The sequence below is a fragment of the Oryctolagus cuniculus genome, chromosome 3, assembly GCF_964237555.1.
Source record: "Oryctolagus cuniculus chromosome 3, mOryCun1.1, whole genome shotgun sequence".
NCBI lineage: Eukaryota > Metazoa > Chordata > Mammalia > Lagomorpha > Leporidae > Oryctolagus > Oryctolagus cuniculus.
The window spans coordinates 11,207-35,065 of NC_091434.1; the positions used below are offsets into that span (position 1 = coordinate 11,207).

Below are 23,859 nucleotides of genomic sequence, written 5' to 3' on the forward strand. Positions count from 1 at the left end.
CAGCTCTCTGCTGTGGCCCAGGAGGGCAGTGGAGGATGGCCCAAGTGCTTGGGTCCCTGCACCCACATGGGACACCAGGAGGAAGCATCTGGCTCCTGGCTTCGGATCGGCGCAGTGCCAGCCGTAGCGGCCATTAGGGGAGTGAACCAACAGAAGGAAGACCTCTCTCTCTGTCTCTCTCTCTCTGTCTCTCTCATTGTCTAACTCTGCCTGCCCCTCCCCCCAAAAAACCATATCAATAATTCCATTAAATACAAATGAATTAATTTTCCAGTCAAAAGATGGTGGTTATCAGAGTGGATACAAAAGCAAGATCCAACTATAGGATATATAAAAAAGATACACATCACAACTATGTTAAAAGTAAAAGAATAGAAAACATGTACCGGGGCCGGCGCTGTGGCACAGTGGGTTAACGTCCTGGCCTGGGGTGCCGGCATCCAGATGGTCGCCAGTTCTAGTCCCGGCTGCTCCTCTTCTGTTCCAGCTCTCTGCTATGGCCTGGGAAAGCAGTAGAAGATGGCCTAAGTCCTTGGGCTCCTGCATCCACATGGAATACCCGGAAGAAGCTCCTGGCTCCTGGCTTCGGATCAGCATAGCTCCAGCCATCGCTGCCAACTGTGGAGTGAACCAGCAGATGGAAGACCTCTCTCTCTCTCTCTCTCTCTCTCTCTCTGTGAAACTCTGACTTTCGAATAAATAAATAAAATCTTTAAAAAAGAAAACATCTACCATGCAAATAGAAACCATAAGAGATCTAGATACTATGTTAATGTTAGATAAAATATACTTTACAACAAGTAGGCCACTGTTCCCAATGCCGGCACCTCATATTGGAGCACCAGTTCCAGTCCCAGCTGTTCTGCTTCCAGTTCAGCCCCCTGCTAATGTGCTTGGGAAAGCTGTGGAAGATGGTTCAAGAACTTGGACCCCTGCACCCATGTGGGAGACCCAGATGGAGTTCCTGGCTCCTAGCTTCAGTCTAGTGAAGCCCCAGCTACTGCAGCCATTTGGGGAGTGAATTAGCAGATAGAAGTTCTCTCTCTCTCTCTGCTTTTCAAATAAATAAAATAAATCTTAAAAAAAAAAAAAACAAGAAATATTACGGTGAATATAAGGATATTTCATGCGAAAAATGACAAAATGCATCACAGCTATCCAATAAAGTATAAGTACCTAACGACAGAGTTACAAAGAATATGGAGCAAAACTAACAGAACTGAAAGGATAAAGAGGAGCTGGGGGTGGATGCTGTGGCACAGTGGGTTGAGTTGCCCCTGGGGATGTGCCAGGGACCTGTCCTGCTCTGCTCCTGGGAAGGCTTGACTCAAGGACTCGGGCTCCCGCTTCCCACACGGAGACCCAGGTGGAGTTCCTGGCTCCTGGTTTCAGTGTAGCCCAGCCTGGAAGTTGTACACATGGGAGGAGTGAACCAGCAAAGAGAAGCTTGCTCTCTCTGCCTATCAAGTAAATACAGATACATAAAGTGTAACTGGATATTTTAATACTTCTTTATCTGTGATTCATGGAATAACTAGAGAAACACAATATGGACATGAAAGACATGAGCAACGCTATCAGCCAAGCTGACACAGCTGAGGTGGCCAGGACACTTCACGCAGCCACAAGGAAGCACATTTGATGCAAGGACTCAAAAAACATCTTGTAGAGGACATATCTTTTTCATAAAATAAATCTTGAAAACATAAAGAAAATCATACAAAATATGTCCTCATAACCATGCTAAATTAACTTAGAAATTGGCTGAGGAAAGAAATGTGGTAAATACTTACATATTTTTAAATACATATTTTTAAATAATCCACAAGTCAAAAAAGAAAATTGGAAAATATCTTGAACTTGATGAAAATGAAACACAAAGTATCAAAATATCTGGACCATAGTTAAAACAGCGTTTAGGGGTATATTTATAGTTTTAATTATAAAGAAAAAAGACCCATAATTTCAGTGAATTATATGCCATCAGAAGAAGCTAATAAAAGAAAAGGAAATCAAACCCAAAGTAACAGCAAGAAAAAAACACTAAAGATTAAAGAGGATACAAAAAAATAGAGAAAATGTAATATAATCAACATTTTGTTCTTTGCAAAGACCAAAAAATTTGGTAAACCTTTAGCTAAGCTGACCCAGTAAGAAAAAAGCTACAATCTACCAATGCAGACCTCAGATAAATGTGTAGATGATACAGAGTTAGATATAGATTACAAATTGATTGAGCAACTTTGTTACAGAAGATTGGACAAGCTAGATAAAATGGATAAATTCCTAGAAAGACTCAAATGATAAGAATGAATCAAAGGGCTGGTGCTGTGGCACAGTAGGTTAATCCTCTGCCTGAAGCGCTGGCATCCCACATGGGCACCAGTTTGAATCCCAGCTGCTTCTCTTCCTATCCAGCTCTCTGCTATGGCCTGGGAAAGCAGTGGAAGATGGTCCAAGTCCTTGGGCCCCCACACCGGTGTGGGAGACCCAGAAAAGCTCCTGGATCCTGGCTTTGGATGAGCCCCAGCTCCGGCCGTTGCAACCATTTGGAGAGTGAACCAGTAGATGGAAGACTTTTCTCTGTCTCTCCTTCTCTCTGTCTCTACCTCTCAAATAAATAAAATATTTTTTAAAAAGTGAATTGAAAATAAGTAGACAATTTGAATTGACCTATATCTTATACGGCAATTAATCTGGAATGTAAACATTCCCACAAAGTAAAACAAGACCAGCTGACACTGTTGGTGAACTCCATCACCCACCGGCACAAGACAGCAGTGTGGCCAGCACCACAAAACCCCTTTGAGACAGCAGAGAACGTGGAGACACTGAGATCTGCCCTATGATGCCAGCATCACTCTGGTATCAAAGCCAGACAAAGGTGTCACAGCAAATAAAATTGCAGACCAATTCTTCAACAAATGTGTACTGACACAAAAATACTTAGGAGGTGGAAGCTAGCATTATCTAAAATGACCAAGTAGAATTTATCCTAAGAATTCTAGTTGGTTTAATATCAGAAAAAAAACACAATACTGATAGAAAAAATGATGAGAACAATAGCACTATCTCAATTGATGAAGTTAAACTATTGACAAATCCAATTTTCATTCATCATAAAAATTATTAACATATTGATTAGAAAGAGGCTTTCCCCACATGATAAAAGATATCTTTGAGGGGCCGGCACTGTGCAGCCACTGTCTGCAGTGTCAGCCTCCAATATGTTCACTGGTTCGAGTCCCGGCTGCTCTGCTTCCAATCCCGCTCCCTGCTAATGCACCTGGGAAAGCAGCAGAGGATGGCCCAAGCACTTGGGCCCCTGCACCCACATGGGAGACCCAGAAGAAGCTCCTGGCTCTTGGCTTCAGCCTGGCACAGCCCCACCCATTGCAGCCATTTGGGGAGGGAACCAGCAGATGGAAGACCTCCCTCTCCTCTCTCTGTAACTCTGCCTCTCAAATAACTAAATAAATCACTTTAAACAATCTTTGAAAATCCTACAGTTGGCACAATGCTCCGCAGTGAAAGGCACTTCTGACTCCAAACCTTAGGAACAAGACAGATGCGGCTGCTTCAGTTGCTCCTGTTCAGCTGTTCTGAACGTGCGTCAGTGTGATGAGGCCAGGAGGAGGCAGAGACTACCAGGAGGAAGATTATGGGGTCGGCACTGTGGTGTAATGGGTTAAGCTGCTGCCCGTGACACCAGCATCTCATGTGGATGCCGGTTCAAGTTCCATATATATATATATGGTCACAAGACTAGAAATAAACAGAAAATACTGTTAGACCTAAAGGGAGAGATAGACTCCAATACAATCACCATGGGTGACTTCAACACCCCACTCTCATCAATGGACAGGTCACCCAGATAGGAAAAACTGAAAAGACACATCGGAGTTCAAACATGCTGCATATGCAGCCATTTCACCAGCAGCCAAAGCACACACATTCTTCTCGTCAGCACGTGGGAGTTTTCTAGGATAGACCACATATCGGGCCACAAATCAAGTGTCAGCAAATTCAAAAAGATTTAAATCACACCATGTATCTTCTCAGACCTTCCACAAAGGAATAAAAGTAGAAACCAACACAAGAAGAACAGTATAAAACTTGGAATTAAATACTTGGAAATTAAACAACATGCTATTGAGAAATCAAGTGAAAAAATTAAAAAGGGAATCAAAACTTTCTTGAAATACATAAAAATGAAAACATAACATACCAAAGCCTGTGGGACACAGCAACAGCAGTATTAAGAGGGAAGTTTACAGCATTCAGTGTTTACATTAAAAAAAGAGTGTCGGGCGGCGCCGGCCTGGCCTGGCCTGGCCTGGCCTGGCCTGGCCTGGCTGAGGGGAGGCAGCAGGCGGGCGCGATGGCGGAGGCCGGGCTGCAGGCGCCGCCGCCCCCGGGCACCCCAAGCCAGCATGAGAAGAGCCTGGGGCTTCTTACCACCAAGTTCGTGTCACTTCTGCAGGAGGCCAAGGACGGCATGCTTGACCTCAAGCTGGCAGCTGACACCCTAGCTGTGCACCAGAAGTGGTGGGTTTATGACATTACCAACGTGTTGGGAGGTATTGGGCTGACTGAGAAGAAATCCAAGAACAGCATCCAGTGGGAGGGCGTGGGGCCTGGCTGCAACACCCGGGAGGTTGCCAACAAGCTGATCGAGCTCAAGGCAGAGAGCGAGGAGCTGCAGCAGCGGGAGCAGGAGCTGGACCAGCACAAGGTGTGGGTGCAGCAGAGCATCCAGAACGTCACGGAGGACGTGCAGAACAGCTGCTTGAGGCCGGCGCCGCGGCTCAATAGGCTAATCCTCCGCCTAGCGGCGCCGGCACACCAGGTTCTAGTCCCGGTCGGGGCGCCGGATTCTGTCCCGGTTGCCCCTCTTCCAGGCCAGCCCTCTGCTGTGGCCAGGGAGTGCAGTGGAGGATGGCCCAGGTGCTTGGGCCCTGCACCCCATGGGAGACCAGGAAAAGCACCTGGCTCCTGGCTCCTGCCATCGGATCAGCGCGGTGCGCCGGCCGCAGCGCGCCGGCCGCGGCAGCCATTGGAGGGTGAACCAACGGCAAAGGAAGACCTTTCTCTCTGTCTCTCTCTCTCACTGTCCACTCTGCCTGTCAAAAAATAAAAAAAAAAAAAAAAAAAAAAAAAAAAAAAAAAAAAAAAGAACAGCTGCTTGGCCTACGTGACTCATGAGGACATCGGCAGATGCTTTGCTGGAGACACCCTCCTGGCCATCCGAGCCCCGTCGGGCACCAGCCTGGAGGTGCCCATCCCAGAGGGTCTCAATGGGCAGAAGAAGTACCAGATTCACTTGAAGAGTGTGAGTGGCCCCGTCGAGGTACTGCTAGTGAATAAGGAGGCGTGGAGCTCCCCACCCGGGGCTGTGCCCGTGCCACCACCTGAAGATCTGCTCCAGAGTCCACCTGCTCTTTCTACCCCTCCGCCTCTGCCCAAGCCTGCCCCAGCCCAGCCCCAGGAAGCCTCACGGCCAAGCAGTCCCCAGCTGACCACCCCTGTCCCTGTCTCGGGCAGCACCGACATTCAGGGGGTGGCCGACGTAGCAGCTGAGATCACAGTGAGTGGTGGCCCTGGAACTGAGAGCAAGGACAGTGGTGAGCTCAGCTCCCTCCCCCTGGGCCCGACGATGCTGGACACCCGGCCACTACAGTCTTCTGCCCTGCTGGACAGCAGCAGCAGCAGCAGCACCAGCAGTTCGTCCGCACTCAACCCTTCTACCTCCTTTGAGCCTATCAAGGCAGACCCCACAGGCGTTCTGGAACTCCCTAAAGAGCTGTCAGAGATCTTCGATCCCACACGAGAGTGCATGAGCTCAGAGCTGCTGGAGGAGTTGATGTCCTCAGAAGTGTTTGCCCCTCTCCTCCGTCTTTCTCCGCCCCCTGGAGACCACGATTACATCTACCACCTGGACGAGAGTGAAGGTGTCTGTGACCTCTTTGATGTGCCTGTTCTCAACCTCTGACTGACAAGGGACATGCTGTGTGTGGCTGGGACCCAGACTCTCTGACCTGGGGACCCCTCCCCCCACCCCTGCATAGCTTGAGAGCCACAGACGCCTGGCTTCCCAGCCCGCCCTCACTGCGGTTTTGGCCACAACTCCCACTCCTGTATTGGCACTTGTACTGTGCTACAGAGCGGGAGAAAGGGGCTCTGCCCCCTCCACCGTGGAGCCAAAGTGTTCACCTGTCCTTTCGCGGAGCCTTCCCGAGCCCAGGCTCCGCTGCCACCCAGTGGCACAGGCCTGCCTCCCCCTCCCCCAGGGCACCTTGTCCAGCCCCCCCCCCAGGAGGGAAGCAGGGGTGGAACTGGATACCAGCACCACTCCCAGCTTCCTCTGCTGCTTCCTGCCCTGACCCCCCAGCTCCTCATGGACCTCTTACGTGCCCCCTTCCTGCTGGGCCCCAAGCCCTGAGAACCTGCAGGTGAGGGTGGGGGGTGCTAACGAGAAGGAACAGAGGTCTCTTGCTAGGAGTCTGAGTGGGTAGGTCCCTGAGGATTGGCCCAACCTCCTGCTGTCCCATAGCCTCCCCTTCACTTCCATTTATTCGTTTGCCCTCATTTAGAGCCATTTGCAGAGATTTAGAAATATTTACAGTGACGAATGGATTCCTATATAAAGATTATTTTTATACTTTTTGCAGCAAAAGGAAATTGTAATATTTGTACAGTGTCCAAGTGAATAAAGACCATGCCACCAGCTCTCTGCTGTGGCCAGGGAGTGCAGTGGAGGGTGGCCCAAGTGCTTGGGCCCTGCACCCCATGGAAGACCAGGAGAAGCACCTGGCTCCTGCCATCGGATCAGCACGGTGCGCCGGCCGCAGCACGCCGGCCACGGCAGCCATTGGAGGGTGAACCAACAGCAAAGGAAGACCTTTCTCTCTGTCTCTCTCTCTCTCACTGTCCACTCTGCCTGTCAAAAAAATTTTTTAAAAAATTTTTAAAAAAAGAAAGAAAGAAATGAGATTGAAGCAGTAATCAAAATCTTCCATCAAGGAAAGGTCTGGGACCTGGCGGCTTTACTACTAAACTCTACAAAACATTCAAAGAGGAAGTAACTCCAACACTCTTCAAACTATTCCAAAGCATTGAACAGTATGGAACTCTGCCTTACAGTTTTCATGAGGTCATAATTACTTTGACACCAAAACCAAAGATATGACACAAAAAGAAAACCACATACCTAGATCCTAAATGAACATAGATGCAAAGATTCTCAACAAAAACTAGCAAACTGAATTCAAAACCACATAAAAAAGATGACACATCACAACCAAGCGGGAATCATCCCAGAAATGCAAGGGTCGTCCAACATTCGCAAATCAACAAATATCACAAATCATATCAATAGAATGAAGAACAAAAACTACGTGGTCATCTCAATAGATGCACAGAAAGCATTTGATAAAATTCAACTCACCTTCATGATGAAAACCCTCCACAAATTAGGTATAGAAGGAACACTCCTCAAAAGTATGAAGGCTGCCCATGACAAACCACCAGCCAGCGTCACACTGTAAGGGGAAGAGCTGAAAGCAGGTGGAGACCAGCATGTCCAGGTTCAGCACTCCTGTTCAGTACAGCACCGGAAGCTTTAGCAAGAGCAATTAGAGGAAAAGGGAACAAAGAGCAGCAAAAATGTAAAAGAAGAAGTCGAATTACCCATGTTTGCAGATGACACAATGCTGTACGTGGAGAAACCTAAACACTCCACCAAAAAGGTGCAGAATTGACAGACCAACTCAGTAAAGTGGAGGTTACAGAATAAATAAATATACAAAAAACAGTAGCTTTTTAGTAAGCTAATGATGAACTCACAGAAAGAGAAATTAATAAAGAAATCCTATTCACAACAGCCACAAACATAATAAAAAATTAGGAATAAATTTAACCAAAGAAGTGAAAGAAATCTACAATGAAAATTATCAAACATTGATGAAAGAAATAATCAAGGACACACAAAGAAATGGAAAGATATTCCTTGCTTATGGATTGGAAGAATCAATATCACTAAAATGCGAATCAAAATCACAATGAGAAATCACCTCACCCCTGCCAAACTGACCAAAATGTAAAACACAGAGTAACAAATGCTGGCCAGGATGTGGAGAAAGGGGACACTCACATGCTGCCGGTGGGAATGCAAACTAGTGCAGCCACTGTGGAAAACACTGTGGAGATTTCTTAAAAACTAGAAATAGTTCTTAGTTTTTTGCCATATGACCCCACAATCCCACTGCTGGGTGTTTACTCAGAGACTTGGTTGCAATGCATCAGAGAGATACCATACCTCCATGTTTACAGCAGCACTGTTCACACAGCCAAGATTTGGGACCACGCAAGTGTCCATCATCAGTGGATGGACACGGGAAATGTGGTATGTATACACAATAGAATATTATTCAGATATGAAAAAGAATGGAATCTCACCATTTGCAGGAAAATGGACACAACTAGAGGACACCACGTTCAGTGGAATAAGCCAGACCCAGAGAGACAAACACTGCATGTTCTCCCTCACAGGTGGGAGCTGATATTTAAAAATCCAACAAAAAAGAAATGACTGTATCAGTACTGCTGTAAAAATAGTTTTGTAAATCCTTTTTTATACCCTTGTCAAACCAATGGTTAAGAATGTTATACTAGTGTAGTTTTAATGATCTGCGATTACTTTAAAATTCACTGAATATGTGTGAAATGGTCATTTTTCCATTTAATTATTGTTTATAGCTGTTATCTATATTCCTCTAAACTGGGGACTTTTTGCTTTTTACCTGTTATACTTCTTATGCTGAGAAGTATTAAGCCTTTCTACTATAATGTAATTTTAAAATATGTTATCTCAAAAACTCAATAGAAAGGAAGAAGGAGCCGGTGCTGTGGATCACCAGGCTAATCCTCCGCCTGCAGTGCCGGCACCCCAAGTTCTAGTCCCAGTTGGGGAGCCGGATTCTGTCCCGGTTGCTCCTCTTCAAGTCCAGCTCTCTGCTGTGGCCTGGGAGTGCAGTGGAGGATGGCCCATGTGCTTGGGCCCTGCACCCGCATGGGAGACCAGAAGGAAGCACCTGGCTCTTGGCTTCGGGTCAGTGCAATGCACCAGCAGTAGCGGCCATTTGTTGGGTGAACCAACGGAAAAGGAAGACCTTTCTCTCTATCTCTCTCACTGTCCAACTCTGCCTGTCAAAAAAAAAAAAAAAAGGAAGAAGGAAAGAGGATAGGAGGGGGAGGAGGGGACTGGGAATATAATCATGTTCTTAGAATTGTATCTACAAATCACACTGAATATGCTAAAAGTTAATTAAAAATAAAATAATTTGAAAAAGTAAAAAAAAATCTCTCATCAGTGCCCTGAGGGTACATAGGGCCTGTATGGCAGCAGCCCATCACATCAACCATGATGGCATCAGCCCACGGCCATAGCCAGAGCTCGGCATGGTTCCATGTCATTGTATTGGATGAAACAGTTCATGCGCTGTGATCTTTATACCATGGAATACATCAATTATGATGCATGCATATTGCTTATATATGATTACACTGACATAATTTATAAACACATGACACGCATCAGGTGTCATTGTGTACTGATGGAGGAGTCATTTAGAACTTTTGTTGATTGATTTTTATTGAAAGGCAGAGAGACAGAGAAAGAAAGACAGAGAGAAATTTTCAATCCACTGGGTCATCCTCCAAATGCCTGCAACAGCCATGGCTGAGCCAGGCCAAAGCCAGGAGCTGAGAACTCCATCCTGGTCTCTACGTGGGTGTTGGGGACCCAAGTACTTGAGTCACCACCTGCTGCTGTCTCCCAGGGTTCACAGGTGGAAGATCTCTCCTCCTCCTCTTCCTCCTCCTCCTCCTCCTCCTCCTCTCTCTCTCTCTCTTTCTCTGTATCTCTCTCTCAGTCCCTCTGTCATTTAAATAAAATGAAAATAAATAAATTTAAAAATTTTAAATATTTAAAATTACCATAAATCTATGAACATGCGTTAGTATTTGGGCCAAAGAGGATGCACTGTGATCTGATAATGCCCTCTCTGCATCATCTGACCTTGGGCTACTTGGTTTGGGTTTTTTTTTTTTTCTTTTTTAAATTTTTTAAAATTTTTTCCTATTTTTTATTCTTTTTTGATAATTTTTTATAATATCATGTGTTTCATACACACAGATGTAGGGGCATAGTGATTCTTCCCTCCCTTCCTCCCACCGCGCTAACCACCATTACCTCCTTTACTTGTGCAATAATCTGCCCTGTTTATTTTATACTCATAACCCTAACTCTCCACTAAGTAAAGAATTCAACAAATAGTGAGAAAAAAACAAAAAGCACTGTTCCTTAACAGTACAGACAAGAGCTGTAAACAAATCTCAGAATGTCAACTCTGCTCACACACATTTCATTTTTGTTCTCTATTAGTTCCCACAGATCAGAGAGAATGTATGGGATTTGTCTTTATGGGAACTGGCTTATTTCACTGAGTATAATGGCTTACAATTGTAACTGTTTTATTGCAAAAGATGGGATCTCATTCTTCTTTTTGGCTGAGTAATATTCCAGTGTGTGTGCATATGTGTGTGTGTGTACACACATATACATCACATTTTATTCATCCAGTCTTCAGCTGATGGACAGCTGGGTTGATTCCATGTCTTTGGTGCTGTAAATGGAGCTGCAATAACGTGGGTAAAGATAGCTCTTCAGATGCTGATTTCATTTCCCTTGGGTAAATTCCCAGGAGTGGGATGGCTGGGTCTTGTGGCAGGACTATACTCAGTTTTCTGAGCAATCTCTACATGGTCTTTCACAGTGGCTGCACCAGTTTGCATTCCCACCAGCGGTGGATTAGGGCACCTTTTCCCCCACATCCTCGCCAGCATCTGTTGTTTGTTGATTTCTATATGAAGGCCATTCTAACCGGGGTGAGGTAAAACCTCAATGTGGTTTTGATTTGCATTTCCCTGATGGCTAGTGATCCTGAACATTTTTTCATATGTCTTTTAGCCATTTGGATTTCACCCTTTGAAAAATGTCTGTTTAAACGGGGCCATCAAAGAAGGAGGTACCTTTCTCTGAAGGGAGGAGAGAACTTCCACTTTGACTATGACCTTGTCTGAATAAGATCGAAGTCGGCGAACTCAAAAGGCTTCCATAGCCTTGGCAACTCATGACTAGAGCCTAGGGAGATTTCTGACACCATAAACAAGAGTGTGAAATTGTTAAGTCAACAACAGGAGTCACTGTGTACTTACTTCTCATGTGGGATCTGGCCTTAATGTGTTGTCCAATGTGAAGTAATGCTATACTAGTACTGAAACAGTATTTTACACTTTGTGTTTCTGTGTGGGTGCAAACTGATGAAATCTTTACTTAATATATACTAAATTGATCTTCTGTATATAAAGACAATTGAAAATGAATCTTGATGTGAATGGAATGGGAGAGGGAGCAGGAGATGGGAGAGGTGTGAGTGGGAGGGAAGTTATGGGGGGGAAACCCCTTGTAATCCATAATCTGTACTTTGGAAATTTATGTTTACTAAATAAAATATATATATATATATAGATATAAAGAAAAATGTCTGTTTAAGTCCTTTGCCCATCTCTTAACTGCGTTGTCTGTTTTGTTGTTGAGTTTCTTGAACTCTTTATAGATTCTGGATATTAATTCTTTATCAGTTGCATAGTTTGCAAATATTTTCTCCCATTCTGTCAGTTGCCTCTTCACTTTGCCTCCTTTCTACTTGCCTACTTTCTATTTCATTGCCATAGTAAATGATGTTTATTTTTTCTTTCAATCACAACCAAGACTGCATAGCCGTATATCTGCTGTCGCCTTTCACTATTGGTGTATAGAGTTTCTTCACATATTCTACATGCTAACATTTCAAAAATGTCTTTATTTTGGAGTTAGATTAGATTTCCAAAGGCAGGACAGAGAATTCCTGTGCTGGCTTCGATCAGGCCCCCCAGCGTTAACATCTCACCTGGCCCTGGAACACTTATCCAAACTAAGAGATGGACACTGGTGCGAGAGGTCTCCAAGCACAGACAGAACGCTCCTCCGCTCCAGGACCTGCCAGGGCCTGGACTGCCATCCCGTGTCTACTCCAGATTTGACATCTCCATGGTCTCTTCTTGTTTTCATGATCTCAACACCTGTGCAGAGCAGGGTCAGGTTTCCTGCAGTGGTCTTTCCATTTAGGGCACCTCAGGCTTTCTGCTGATTTCACTGGTGCAGATTCTGAGGAAGACGAGGTGCAGTGTCCCCAGCCAGGTCCGTGTTGAATTACTTTTTTGTGTCCTAAAATCTAGAGTCTCCTGTATTCAGCATAGAATTAGACACTGCTCTTTTTCATTCACTCAATCCATGTCTTTTTATTGAGTTCAGTCTATTTATCTTTAAGGTAATTATTGATAACTAAGGGCATACTAGTGCCATTCGTTAACTGCCTTTTGTATGCATTGTGGCTTTTAAAATCTTCCCTTTTCTCTCTGACTGCATTTATTTGATTGACTTATTTTTGGTAGCGATATGCTGTGATTCCCTTCTCATTTCCTTTTGTGTGTATTCTGTAGATTTTTCTTTAGAGGCACCATCGCAATTACATAAAGCACCTTAAATTGCAGTACTTTAAACATAACAATTTCACTTCAATTACATAAAATTCTATTACTTAAACCTTCATCCCTGATTTCAGTGATGTCACAAATGCACCTTAGCTGAGTCATGAGCACTGTGTCCCCTTAACACAGATTTCCAGTTACTATGACTTTCATTTAGATTCTATACACTGAAACTAGAGTAGGCCACTATGTGTGCATGTTCGGTCTTCAGCACACAGTCTCCTTTCCTGGGGTTCTAGGCCTCCCTCTGCACCTCACAGAACAGATCCACTGCTAACAGACCCCTTCCGCCTTTGCTTATCTGGGGAAGTCCCACTGTCTGGGCATCGTTGAAGGATTACTCCTGGGTACCGCACTCTGGGTTAAGTTTATTTTTCCCTTTCAGCACTTGGAATCCATGGCACCACCCATTCCCTTCTGACCTGCAAGCGTTCTGCTGCGAGATCTGTGATAACCCCACAGAAGCCCCTTCTCTGCTCTGAGCTGCTTTTCTCTCTCTGCCCCCGAGACCTCCTGGGGCGGACAGCTGAGCAGATGGTGATTTGCTGTGGCTCGCTGGGTGTGACTGGACGCTGCAGCTGGAATTCTTTGAAGTCCCTGATGCTGTGTGCTCAGCTCATCCCTGGATTTGAAAAGTCGTTGCCCGTGTCTCTTCACATAAGCTCTCCGCCCTTCTCTGCCTCTGAGCTTCCAGTGATGTGGACATCGGTCCACTCAGTGGATGTTTGTTTCTGCTTTATTTCATTTTGCTCCCTGATGACACGAATGACGTCTGCCTGAGGCCATGTGCTGCGGGCTCCCTCACCTGGATCCTTCAGTTTAGCCACTGAAATTCCCAGCTGCAGGTCTGCTTCGCTCTCTGCTCACGATTTCTGTCCCTGTGGACACTGTACTTTTGTTCAGTTTGCCGTGCGTTCTCTTTCAGGTCTTCAGTTATTAAACTACTTGGTCAGGTGGCTCACAGGTGGGTTCCAGACCCACGACCTTTCTCAGATACACGAATGCGTCACATACGTTTCACCTTGACTGTGCCAGGCCTCGGCATTTGTTTGAAGAGCAGGAGTTGTTAATCCTTTGATGCCCAGTTTGTCTTTCTCACTGGTGCTGTTTCTGTCCTGCCAATCATTGCCTGCTCACAGCCCAGGGTCCAGACCACAGTCTTTGCCAGTAAAGTTTTATTGGACCACAGCTGACCACTGGTCTGAGCAGCTTTTCTGCTTTGTGTTGAGTTCAGGGTCCAGGGGTCAGTCCTGCCCACAGAGAACTGTCAGCCCTGCCTTCCAGAAGTCAGCCTCTCCTGGCCTCTGTGGACGTCACAAGGATTCCGCCTGAGCTTTCAGGTAGAAGCGTCATAGTTTGTCTCAGAGGATCCCATGTGCAGTGTGAGGCGGGTGGGGAGCTGCACTCTTCCCACTTGGACACTCAAGATGCCGGGATGTGGCTCTGCACCTTTGTCCTCTCTGAGTACCTGGCATCTCTGACACAACCTGCTGATGGCCGTGGATCCACATCTGGACTCATACGTGGTCAGTCCACCCGTGCTGACCGTTGTGAGATGGGCTTGCCAGTCTCTCAAGAACAGCCCCTGGGCTCTGGTCTGGCTGCACTGAATCTGCTGTTTAACTTTGGGAACTGACTCTGGCCTCATTCCCCCACCCCACCCGCTGTTGGCTGGAATTTCTCTCACCGTGTTTTTACACCGTGTAGAATCTACCACCAGCACTCATGGCTTGCTGACTCTGTGAGTGGAATCCGCCTGGTGTTCCAGCCTTCCCTGGTCTTACCTTTCAGAGAGCACCTTGCAGCTCATCTGTCCGAGCCCCAGGGCAGCAAGGGTGCAGGCACTGTTAAGACTCAGGACCCGGATGTGGGTGTGTGAATTCCTGCAGAGAAAGAAGCCTGAAGCAGGAACCAGAGGAGCTCTGTGGGCCCAGGAGTCCACCCCAGAGCCCGCAGCCACAGGCCCGAAAGAAACTGCTCAGCCTGTTTTTGGTTGGCATTGTTTCTTCCTCCAGCCCTGGTGGGGAAGGCAGTCTTGGTGCTGACAGAGGTTCCAGGAGCCTTTGGGGGAAAATCTTTCTATTAAAATGCATATTCACGGCCGGCGCCGCGGCTCACTAGGCTAATCCTCCGCCTAGCGGCACTGGCACACCGGGTTCTAGTCCCGGTCGGGGCACCGGATTCTGTCCCAGTTGCCCCTCTTCCAGGCCAGCCCTCTGCTGTGGCCAGGGAGTGCAGTGGAGGATGGCCCAGGTGCTTGGGCCCTGCACCCCATGGGAGACCAGGAAAAGCACCTGGCTCCTGGCTCCTGCCATCGGATCAGCGCGGTGCGCCGGCCGCAGCGCGCTGGCCGCGGCGGCCATTGGAGGGTGAACCAACGGCAAAAGGAAGACCTTTCTCTCTGTCTCTCTCTCTCACTGTCCACTCTGCCTGTCAAAGAAAAATGCATATTCACATCAAAACCCAGAAATCCAGATGTCGTGGGCACAAACATCAGCTTAGCTGCAGAGGACAAGGCCAGGTCTGATGGCCAGGGCGGGGTGAGCGTCTGGCACAGCAGGTGAGACGCGGCTCGGGACACCCATATTCCAAGCCAGAGTGCCTGGGTTCAAGTCCCAGCTCCCTGCTAATGCACCCTGGGAGGCAGCAGTGATGGCTCAAGTACTTGGGTCCCTGCCACCCCTGTGGGAGGCCTGGATGGAGTCCCTAACTGCTAGTTAATCTAAATGGTAATTTTTATTTGATTCCAACTGTTATTACCAGAATATAGAAATACAACTAACTTTTTTTTAAATATTTATTTTATTTATTTGAAAGACAGAGTTACAGAGAGAGGTAGAGACAGAGAGAGAGGTTTTCTATCCGCTGGTTCATTCCCCAGATGGCCACAATGGCCAGAGCTGCACCAATCTGAAACCAGGATCCAGGAGCTTCTTCCGAGTATCGCACGTGGGTGCAGGGGCCCAAGTCTTTGGGCCATCTTCCACTGCTTCCCCAGGCCACAGCAGAGAGCTGGACTGGAATTGGAGCAGCTGGGACTAGAACCGGTGCCCATATGGGATGCTGACGCTCAGACCAGGGCTTTAACCCACTGCACCACAACGCCAGCCCCCAACTAACGTATACTGATCTCAGATCCTACAGTTTTGCCAAATCCATGTATTCGTTCTAGTAAGTTTTTTTTGAAGATTTGAGATTTTCTATGTACATGATGTCTCAGTCTGTTTTCTGTTGTTCCAACTGAATAGATACCAGAGACTATTCTATAAAGAATAAAACGTGGGCCGGCGCTGTGTCTCACTAGGCTAATCCTCCGCCTTGCGGTGCCGGCACACCGGGTTCTAGTCCCGGTCAGGGCACCGGATTCTTTCCTGGTTGCCCCTCTTCCAGGCCAGCTCTCTGCTGTGGCCAGGGAGTGCAGTGGAGGATGGCCCAAGTGCTTGGGCCCTGCACCCCATGGGAGACCAGGAGAAGCACCTGGCTCCTGCCATCGGATCAGCGCGGTGCGCCGGCCGCAGTGCGCCAGCCGTGGCGGCCGTTGGAGGGTGAACCAACAGCAAAGGAAGACCTTTCTCTCTATCTCTCTCTCTCTCTCTCTCACTGTCCACTCTGCCTGTTTAAAAAAAAAAAAAAAAGAATAAACCGTTTATTCAGCTCAGGGTTCTGGAGGCTGGGAAGTTCTTGATCAGGTGACCACAGCCGGAGAGGTCCTTCATGTTGGTGGGAGCATCCTGCAGAGTCTCCAGGCCACACAGGGCAGCAGGCCGCGAGACAGCGCCACAGTGCCAGCTCCCACCACCCTTCCTCTGCTGGTGAAATTGCCATGGAGTCCCATACCATGGGCGCCTCTGACCCTGACTACTTTGCAAGGCATCACCTGCACCACATGAATTACAGCAAAATTCACGTCATCTGCAAATGCAGACAGTTCACCACTTCCTGCTCCTTGTCCAATGCTTGGGTGTCAAACCCACTGGCTCTGGATGGTGAAGTGGGGACAAACCTTGACCACGACGTCCCCTCCGTGTTTGTGGTTAGGTCAGCTCTGCTGACCAGGCCGGAGAACTTGTGCACGGCTGCTCTTGAGGACTCTGGTTCTGTTTTCCAGTGACCCCTTTGTCTGGGGGGGTATCAGGCAAGGAAGGCTGGCCATCTTCAGTTCTCTGGGAGAGCCTGCCGGGGGTGTGTTTCTTACTTGAATATTGGTAGAAGCCCCTGGTGAAGCCATCTGGGCCTGGAGCAGACAGGGTATTATTTAAATTATGTATTTCTTCTGGAATGAATTTCAGTAGTTCATGTCTTTCAAAGACTCTGTGCATTTAATCTAAGTTGTTGAATGTATGCTGTTTGTATTATGTATTTATTATGCTTTTAAGATCTGTAAAGTTTGGGGCAATTAAGATGCCACATCCTACATCAAAGTGCCTGCTTTCAATCCCCAGCTCCAGCTCCAGGTACCAGCTTCCTGCTACTGTGTCCCTGCCACCCACGTGGGGACAGCGGGATGGGGTTCTGGGCTTCTGGCTTCAGCTCCTGGCCCAGCCCAGGCTGCAGCAAGCACACACAGTGTGAGCCCAGGCTGGCAGTTATCTCTCTGTATCTCTCTCTCTCTCTCTCTCTCATTCCCTTCTGTCTACCTGGAGAACCCCGACGGACACAGCTATGTCGCTGCCAGCTGCCAGGTGCACATGGAGACACTGTGTGCCCTGTCTCTTCAGGTAGAGCATTCCACAGAGGCCAGTCCTGGCCACGTCTGATGCTAAAATAGGAAACCCCGCGTTTGTGTAACCAGTGTCCACGTGCTCTCCGTATTTTTAACACACTTGTGCCGTCATTGTTAAAGTTTGTCTTCATCGGCACACAGTTGGGTCTACTTGTTTTATGCAGTGACCCTGACCAGTGGTGATGGGATCACCCAGTGCAGGGCTCTGCAGGCATGTCAGCTGGTCACTGCCTCCCCTGGGTGCTGTCCTCCCATGCAGGACTGGTCAGTATCAGGTGCAGGCCCTGATTGTCCCCAGGGCACTCTTCCTGGTGACCTTTGTCTGTGTTTGCCCACAGGCTCCCTGCTCCATCTCTCAACCCAGGCAGACCCCAGGCCCTGACTCGACTTCCCCTCCTGCACCCAGGCCTGGAATCCATTCCCAGGGAGGAGTGGCAACGGTGGCAACTGCTGGGAATCTCCCGGGATTGCTGCCTCTCATCACTCAACACCCAATATAGTAAAAACTACATTTCACACTTTTTTATTTCTTTAAGGAAAATCAGCTCCTTTTACTGCATTTTGGGGGAAGTGGAAGTCCTGAATTCATGCTGCTCTCCCTCGAGACAGCATGTGTCCAGCAGAAGAGACCCTGGAAGAAGACTGGCTTGGATGTTTCATCTCCTGGAAGGGCTTGGGAAAGGCACGACAGGCCAGCTAGGGCCAAGTGTGTCTGCCATGCCCACCCTGACTGGACTCCTGGCCAAGGGACCCTGTGTGTGTTCAGGGTGGTGACAGGCACAGGTCTCCCCAAATGGCAGACACAGCTACAGAAGAACGAACCCTGCCAGGAGCAATGAGCCTGGGCTTGAGGCCAGAACACCGGACTCCCAGGGTGAGCCCCAGGACCTGTCTGCCAGGGCCAGCACCGCAGGAGAACAGAGCCTTCCTCCCGCTGACCTCATCCACTCCATGGGACTGCGGCTTCCTGACCCGCGGGGCAGGGGAGGGACAAACCACCTCAGGTCAGGAAAGTGGAAGTACTGTCCAGATGCATCCCCAGGGGGAATGGTGACACCTGCTCCATGAGAAACCAGAGTCACCCGGAGCCCCCGCCCTGCTCCATGAGAAACCAGTCACCCAGAGCCCCTGCCCTGCCCCACAGTCACTCAGAGCCCCTGCCCTGCTCTACAGTCACCCAGAGCCCCACCCCTACCCCACAGTCACCCAGAGCCCCACCCCTACCCCACAGTCACCCAGAGCCCCTGCCCTGCTCCACAGTCACCCAGAGCCCGCACCCCTACCCCACAGTCACCCAGAGCCCCACCCCTACCCCACAGTCACCCAGAGCCCCCGCCCCACTCCACAGTCACCCAGAGCCCCCACCCCTACACCACAGTCACCCAGAGCCCCTGCCCTGCTCTACAGTCACCCAGAGCCCCCACCTCTACCCCACAGTCACCCAGAGCCCCCACCCCTACCCCACAGTCACCCAGAGCCCCTGCCCTGCCCCACAGTCACCCAGAGCCCCACCCCTGCCCCACAGTCACCCAGAGCTCCCACCCCTGCCCCACAGTCACCCAGAGCCCCCGCCCCGCTCCACAGTCACCCAGAGCCCCTGCCCCGCTCTACAATCACCCAGAGCCCCACCCCTACCCCACAGTCACCCAGAGCCCCTGCCCTGCTCCATGAGAAACCAGAGTCACCCAGAGCCCCCGCCCTGCTCCACAGTCACCCAGAGCCCTGCCCTGCTCTACAGTCACCCAGAGCCCCACCCCTATCCCACAGTCACCCAGAGCCCCTGCCCTGCTCCACAGTCACCCAGAGACCCTGTCTCACTCCATAGTCACCCAGAGCCCCCACCCCTACCCCACAGTCACCCAGAGCCCCTGCCCTGCTCCACAGTCACCCAGAGCCCCCACCCCTACCCCACAGTCACCCAGAGCCCCCACCCTGCTCCACAGTCACCCAGAGACCCTGTCTCACTCCATAGTTACCCAGAGACCCCACCCCCACTGCACAGTCACCCAGAGCCCCTGCCCCGCTCCACAGTCACACAGAGTCCCCACCCCTACCCCAGTCACCCAGAGCTCCACCCTGCTCTACAGTCACCCAGAGTCCCCACCCCTACCCCATAGTCACACAGAGCCCCCACCCCTGCTCCACAGTCACCCAGAGCTCCCACCCCTACCCCACAGTCACCCAGAGCCCCCACCCCTACCCCACAATCAACCAGGGCCCCCACCTCTAACCCACAGTCACCCAGAGCTCCACCCTGCTCACAGTCACCCAGAGCCTCCACCCCTACCCCATAGTCACCCAGAGCCCCCACCCCTGCCCCACAGTCACCCAGAGCCCCCACCCCTGCTCCAAAGTCATCTAGAGCCCCACCCCTACCCCACAGTCAACCAGGGCCCCCACCTCTACCCCACAGTCACCCAGAGCCCCCACCCCTGCCCCACAGTAACCCAGAGCCCCCACCCCTACTCCATAGTCACCCAGAGCCTCACCCCTGCCTCCTCTATGAGAATGGCAGTGACCTTGGTACAACCGCCTCGGCCAGTGCACTGAACACCTAGGACAGAGCCCACAGCCCTGTGATAAAGCGACGCAGATGGGTGGAGTCTGACTCACGGGACACCAGGCCCCACTCGCCACAGCCACCATGGAAAACAAACCCAGAGGGGCAGAGGAGGATCGCGGCACTGCCACAGAGGGTGTCAGCTCAGCCACAGGGAGGGGGAGGACAGGACCTGCGTGCCTTGCAGCCCGTCAACTGACCACTGCTGTCGGGAGCTCTCGGCCTCCAGACTTGGGGGCCTCTGGTCACAGAGCGTGACCCCCCTCAAACCAGTGCCCATCCAACTATGAAAGAGTGGGTGCAGAGCCACAGGGTGAGCTCAGACCCAAACCCAGGGTGGGCGGCTGACTTCCCAGCCCTTCCTTCAATCTAGCAAACCGAATTTCTATTTCACTCTGTTTCTCCAGCCTCTGGGAGACTAAAGGTGACAGCCAACCCCTCTCACAAGATCCCCACGCCCCATTCCCTCTTGGACCTAAACCACCAAGCCCACTGACCTCCAGCACCACAGGGCCCCACCTGCTTGCGTCCGGTGTGGGCAGCATCCTCAGCAACAGACATTCCAGGAGCGACTGGGTGCCGCACGCAGAGCGCTGAAATGCTGTCCCCTGCATGCAGGTCCCAGCCCAGGACACGCACACACACGTGCACACGCACACATGCACACAGGCAAGCACAAGCCTGGGACACAGAGCAGCATTCCACACACACCCACAGCAAGGATGTGCATACACACACGTGTGCACACACATGCACACGCATACATACACACACCTGGGACACTGAGCAGCATTCCACACACACCCACAGCAAGGATGTGCATACACACACGTGTGCACACACATGCACACGCATACACAAACACACCTGGGACACTGAGCAGCATTCCACACACACCCACAGCAAGGATGTGCATACACATACGTGTGCACACACATGCACATGCATACATACACACACCTGGGACACAGAGCAGCATTCCACACACACCCACAGCAAGGATGTGCATACACACACATGTGCACACACATGCACACGCATACACAAACACACCTGGGACACAGAGCAGCATTCCACACAAACCCACTGCCAGCCCAGGACCGCACACACACGTGTGCACACACATGCACATGCATACATACACACACCTGGGACACAGAGCAGCATTCCACACACACCCACTGCAGGATTACACGCAGGAGACCGGAATCACCCTAAACAGCCAACAAGGCCAGGAGAGCCAGGTGTGTGCTGGGGAGAAAGCAGCCGCCAGGTGTGGAGAGGCCAGGTGTGGGCCCTGCTCTCCCCAGCCGGCAGCGTGGGAGGAGGTGAAGGGTGGTGGCTGCCCTCTGTCCATCTGCCCTCTGTCTGTCTGCCCTCTGTCCGTCTGCCCTCTGTCCATCTACCCTCTGTCCATCTGCCGTCTGTCCACCTGCACTCTGTCCGTCTGCCCTCTGTCTGCCCTCTGTCCATCGTCTGTCCGCTGTCCTCTGTCCATCTGCCCTCTGTCCATCTGCCGTCTGTCTGCCCTCTGTCCGTCTGCCATCTGTCCGTCTGTTGTCTATCCGTCTGCCCTCTGTCCATCTGTCCATCTGTTGTCTGTCTGTCTGCTGTCTGTCCGTCTGCCGTCTGTCCGTCTGTTGTCTGTCCGTCTGCCCTCTGTCCGTCTGCTGTCTGTCTGTCTGCCCTCTGTCCGTCTGCCCTCTGTCTGTCTGCCATCTGTCTGCCCTCTGTCCGTCTGTCTGTCTGCCATCTGTCCGTCTGCCCTCTGTCCGTCTGTCTGCCATCTGTCTGCCGTCTGCCCTCTGTCCGTCTGTCGTCTGTCTGCCGTCTGTCCATCTGCCCTCTGTCCGTCTGCCATCTGTCTGTCTGCCGTCTGTCCGTCTGCCCTCTGTCCATCTGCCATCTGTCTGCTGTCTGTCGGGGGGAGACCAGGCTGCAAACGGCCTTGGTGCTTCTGACCTTTGCTAGTGTGTCTAGAAGGCTTGGCGTTCACTTCAGGGATCCCTGAACTTCCTGTTCTCATTTTGTTGAGAGGATGTTGTGCCTCCTGTGTCCACTCCAGGCCCCACTCTGCAGAGGCCACCACAGCCACTGCGTCCTTCCCAGAGGCCCTGCCCATGCCACAGATGAGCACGAGTGCCCAGTGGTGCCCAGTGGCACTGTGGCCCTGCTGGCAGGCTCACTGGCTCCATGCCTCCCAGAGGGCCTCGTGGTGGGCCTCACCTCAGTCCCTGTGTGCAGGGGCAAGTTCCCGGCATAGTGGGCCTCGCCCCTCTGGGTGACCCTCTGCCCCAGAAGTCCTCCTGCTGCAGCCAGGCCAAGGCGATGGAGAGGGTGAAGATGGCACTGTCATGTGTGTACACACTGACACGCGTTGTGTGCAGAAATGTGTGTTTAGCTCTCCCCCCTCCCACGGTGCCCCACAGACTCTGCAGCTGTGAACCCTGTTAGAAACCTCCATTTGCTTCAGGCCCTGGCTAGGCCAGGGTCAGCACTGCCCAGCCCTCTGCCCACCAGAACAGAAAGCTCACAGACACAAGGACAGCTTGAACATCACACGCTGGGTCCCTGCTCCCTACAGCCGGGCTGTGGATCCTCAGGGCTGTGAACTGGAGGAGGCCACAGCAGGACTGGCCCCAGGAATGGGTGGGGTCAGAGGGCGTAGTATCTGGCACCCAGGGGCCCACAGCTCCCTTCATCAGGTTGGAACTGGAAAGCAGCTGGGGGGGCGGGGCAGCATCCTGCCCCCAGGACTCAGGAAGATGCCCCCCTCCATCTCTCTCCGTCTCTCTCTCTCTTTCTCCCTCATTATCTCTCTCCATAACTCTCCCTCTCTCTTTCTTTCTCTCTCTCCCCATCTCTCTCTCCTTATCTCTCTCCATATCTCTCTCTCCCTCTCTCTCCTTATCTCTCTCTCCATCTCTCTTCTCTCTCTCCCTCTCTCTCTCCATCTCTCTCCCCATATCTCTCTTTCTCTCTCTCTCCATCTCTCTCCCCATATCTCTATCTCTATCTCTCCATCTCTCTCTCATCTCTCCCTCCATTTCTCTCTCCTTATCTCTCTCCCTCTCCCTCCCTCTCTCTCTCTCTCTCTCTCTCTCTCCCCCCCCCATATCTCCCTCTCCCTCTTCCCCACTCTCCCTCTGTCGCTCCCCCTCTTTATGGAGGAACGACACTAAACCCTGCCTAGGCTTCATATCCGAGTCACGGCACCATTATGTCGCTCCCCCTCTTCGTGGAGGAACGACACAGGACCCTGCGCTGTTCTTTCGTCTGCTCGGCCCTCCCCGGGTTTGCTGCTGGTTCTTCCCGGGTTGGCTACTATCCCTTCCACCTCCGTGGAAGGGCAGTTCCCCCTGGCCACATTCCCCACTTCCGCAGGGGAGCGGCACACCGCCGGCCGGTTCTCTGGGGGGCTGCACAGGTGTTCCTTCAGCTAGATGTTCCCCATAGATGTTCCTGGTGCATGCCGTCTCTCTCCTCCTTTATAGTCCTCCTCCGCCAATCCTAACTCGGCTGCCCACACGCCGAGTACGCTGCTCTCCTCCAATCAATAGCAAGTCCTACAGTTTATTAGTTGAACTGGAGGCAGCTGTGCGGAAGCTGTTTACTTCTCTCCCAGCGCCATATTGTGGGAGAGCAGATGCATAGAATAAGTCTTAATTCCAGTAACTCAGTCTAGTCCGGTTGCTCCCCACAGATCCCCCTTTCTTTTTATTTTTTGGCGTTGATACGCGCCTGTCTTCGGTGTCCCGCGGCACACACTCTGCTCTACTTGCTAGAGTTGCCACAGGCTCTTACAAGTCCTATCAATCAGGCAAACCGAATCCGGGTCCTCTCTTCGCCATGTTGTGAGGAGGTTTTTAGGCGCTGATGCGTGCCTGTGTTCGGTGCCCTGCAGCGCATGCTCTGGTCGAGCCTG

At 50.6% G+C, this 23,859-nt stretch overlaps 1 protein-coding gene across 1 annotated transcript; it reads left to right on the forward strand.

Moving 5' to 3' along the window:
• The first annotated feature begins 4,349 nt into the window (after positions 1-4,349).
• On the forward strand, positions 4,350-6,717 carry LOC100348051 (transcription factor E2F4). Its single transcript, XM_051829404.2, has 2 exons — positions 4,350-4,794; positions 5,182-6,717. The coding sequence occupies exons 1-2, from the start codon at positions 4,382-4,384 to the stop codon at positions 5,990-5,992; spliced, it is 1,224 nt and encodes a 407-aa protein (XP_051685364.1). The 5' UTR covers positions 4,350-4,381; the 3' UTR covers positions 5,993-6,717.
• The last annotated feature ends 17,142 nt before the right edge of the window (positions 6,718-23,859 follow it).

Bases quoted from the DNA above. Each gene is read 5' to 3' on its own strand.
- LOC100348051 (XM_051829404.2), top strand. From the start codon at position 4,382: ATGGCGGAGGCCGGGCTGCAGGCGCCGCCGCCCCCGGGCACCCCAAGC. The intron at 4,795-5,181 runs GCCGGCGCCGCG...AAAAAAGAACAG, and splicing joins GTGCAGAACAGCTGCTTGAG to CTGCTTGGCCTACGTGACTC.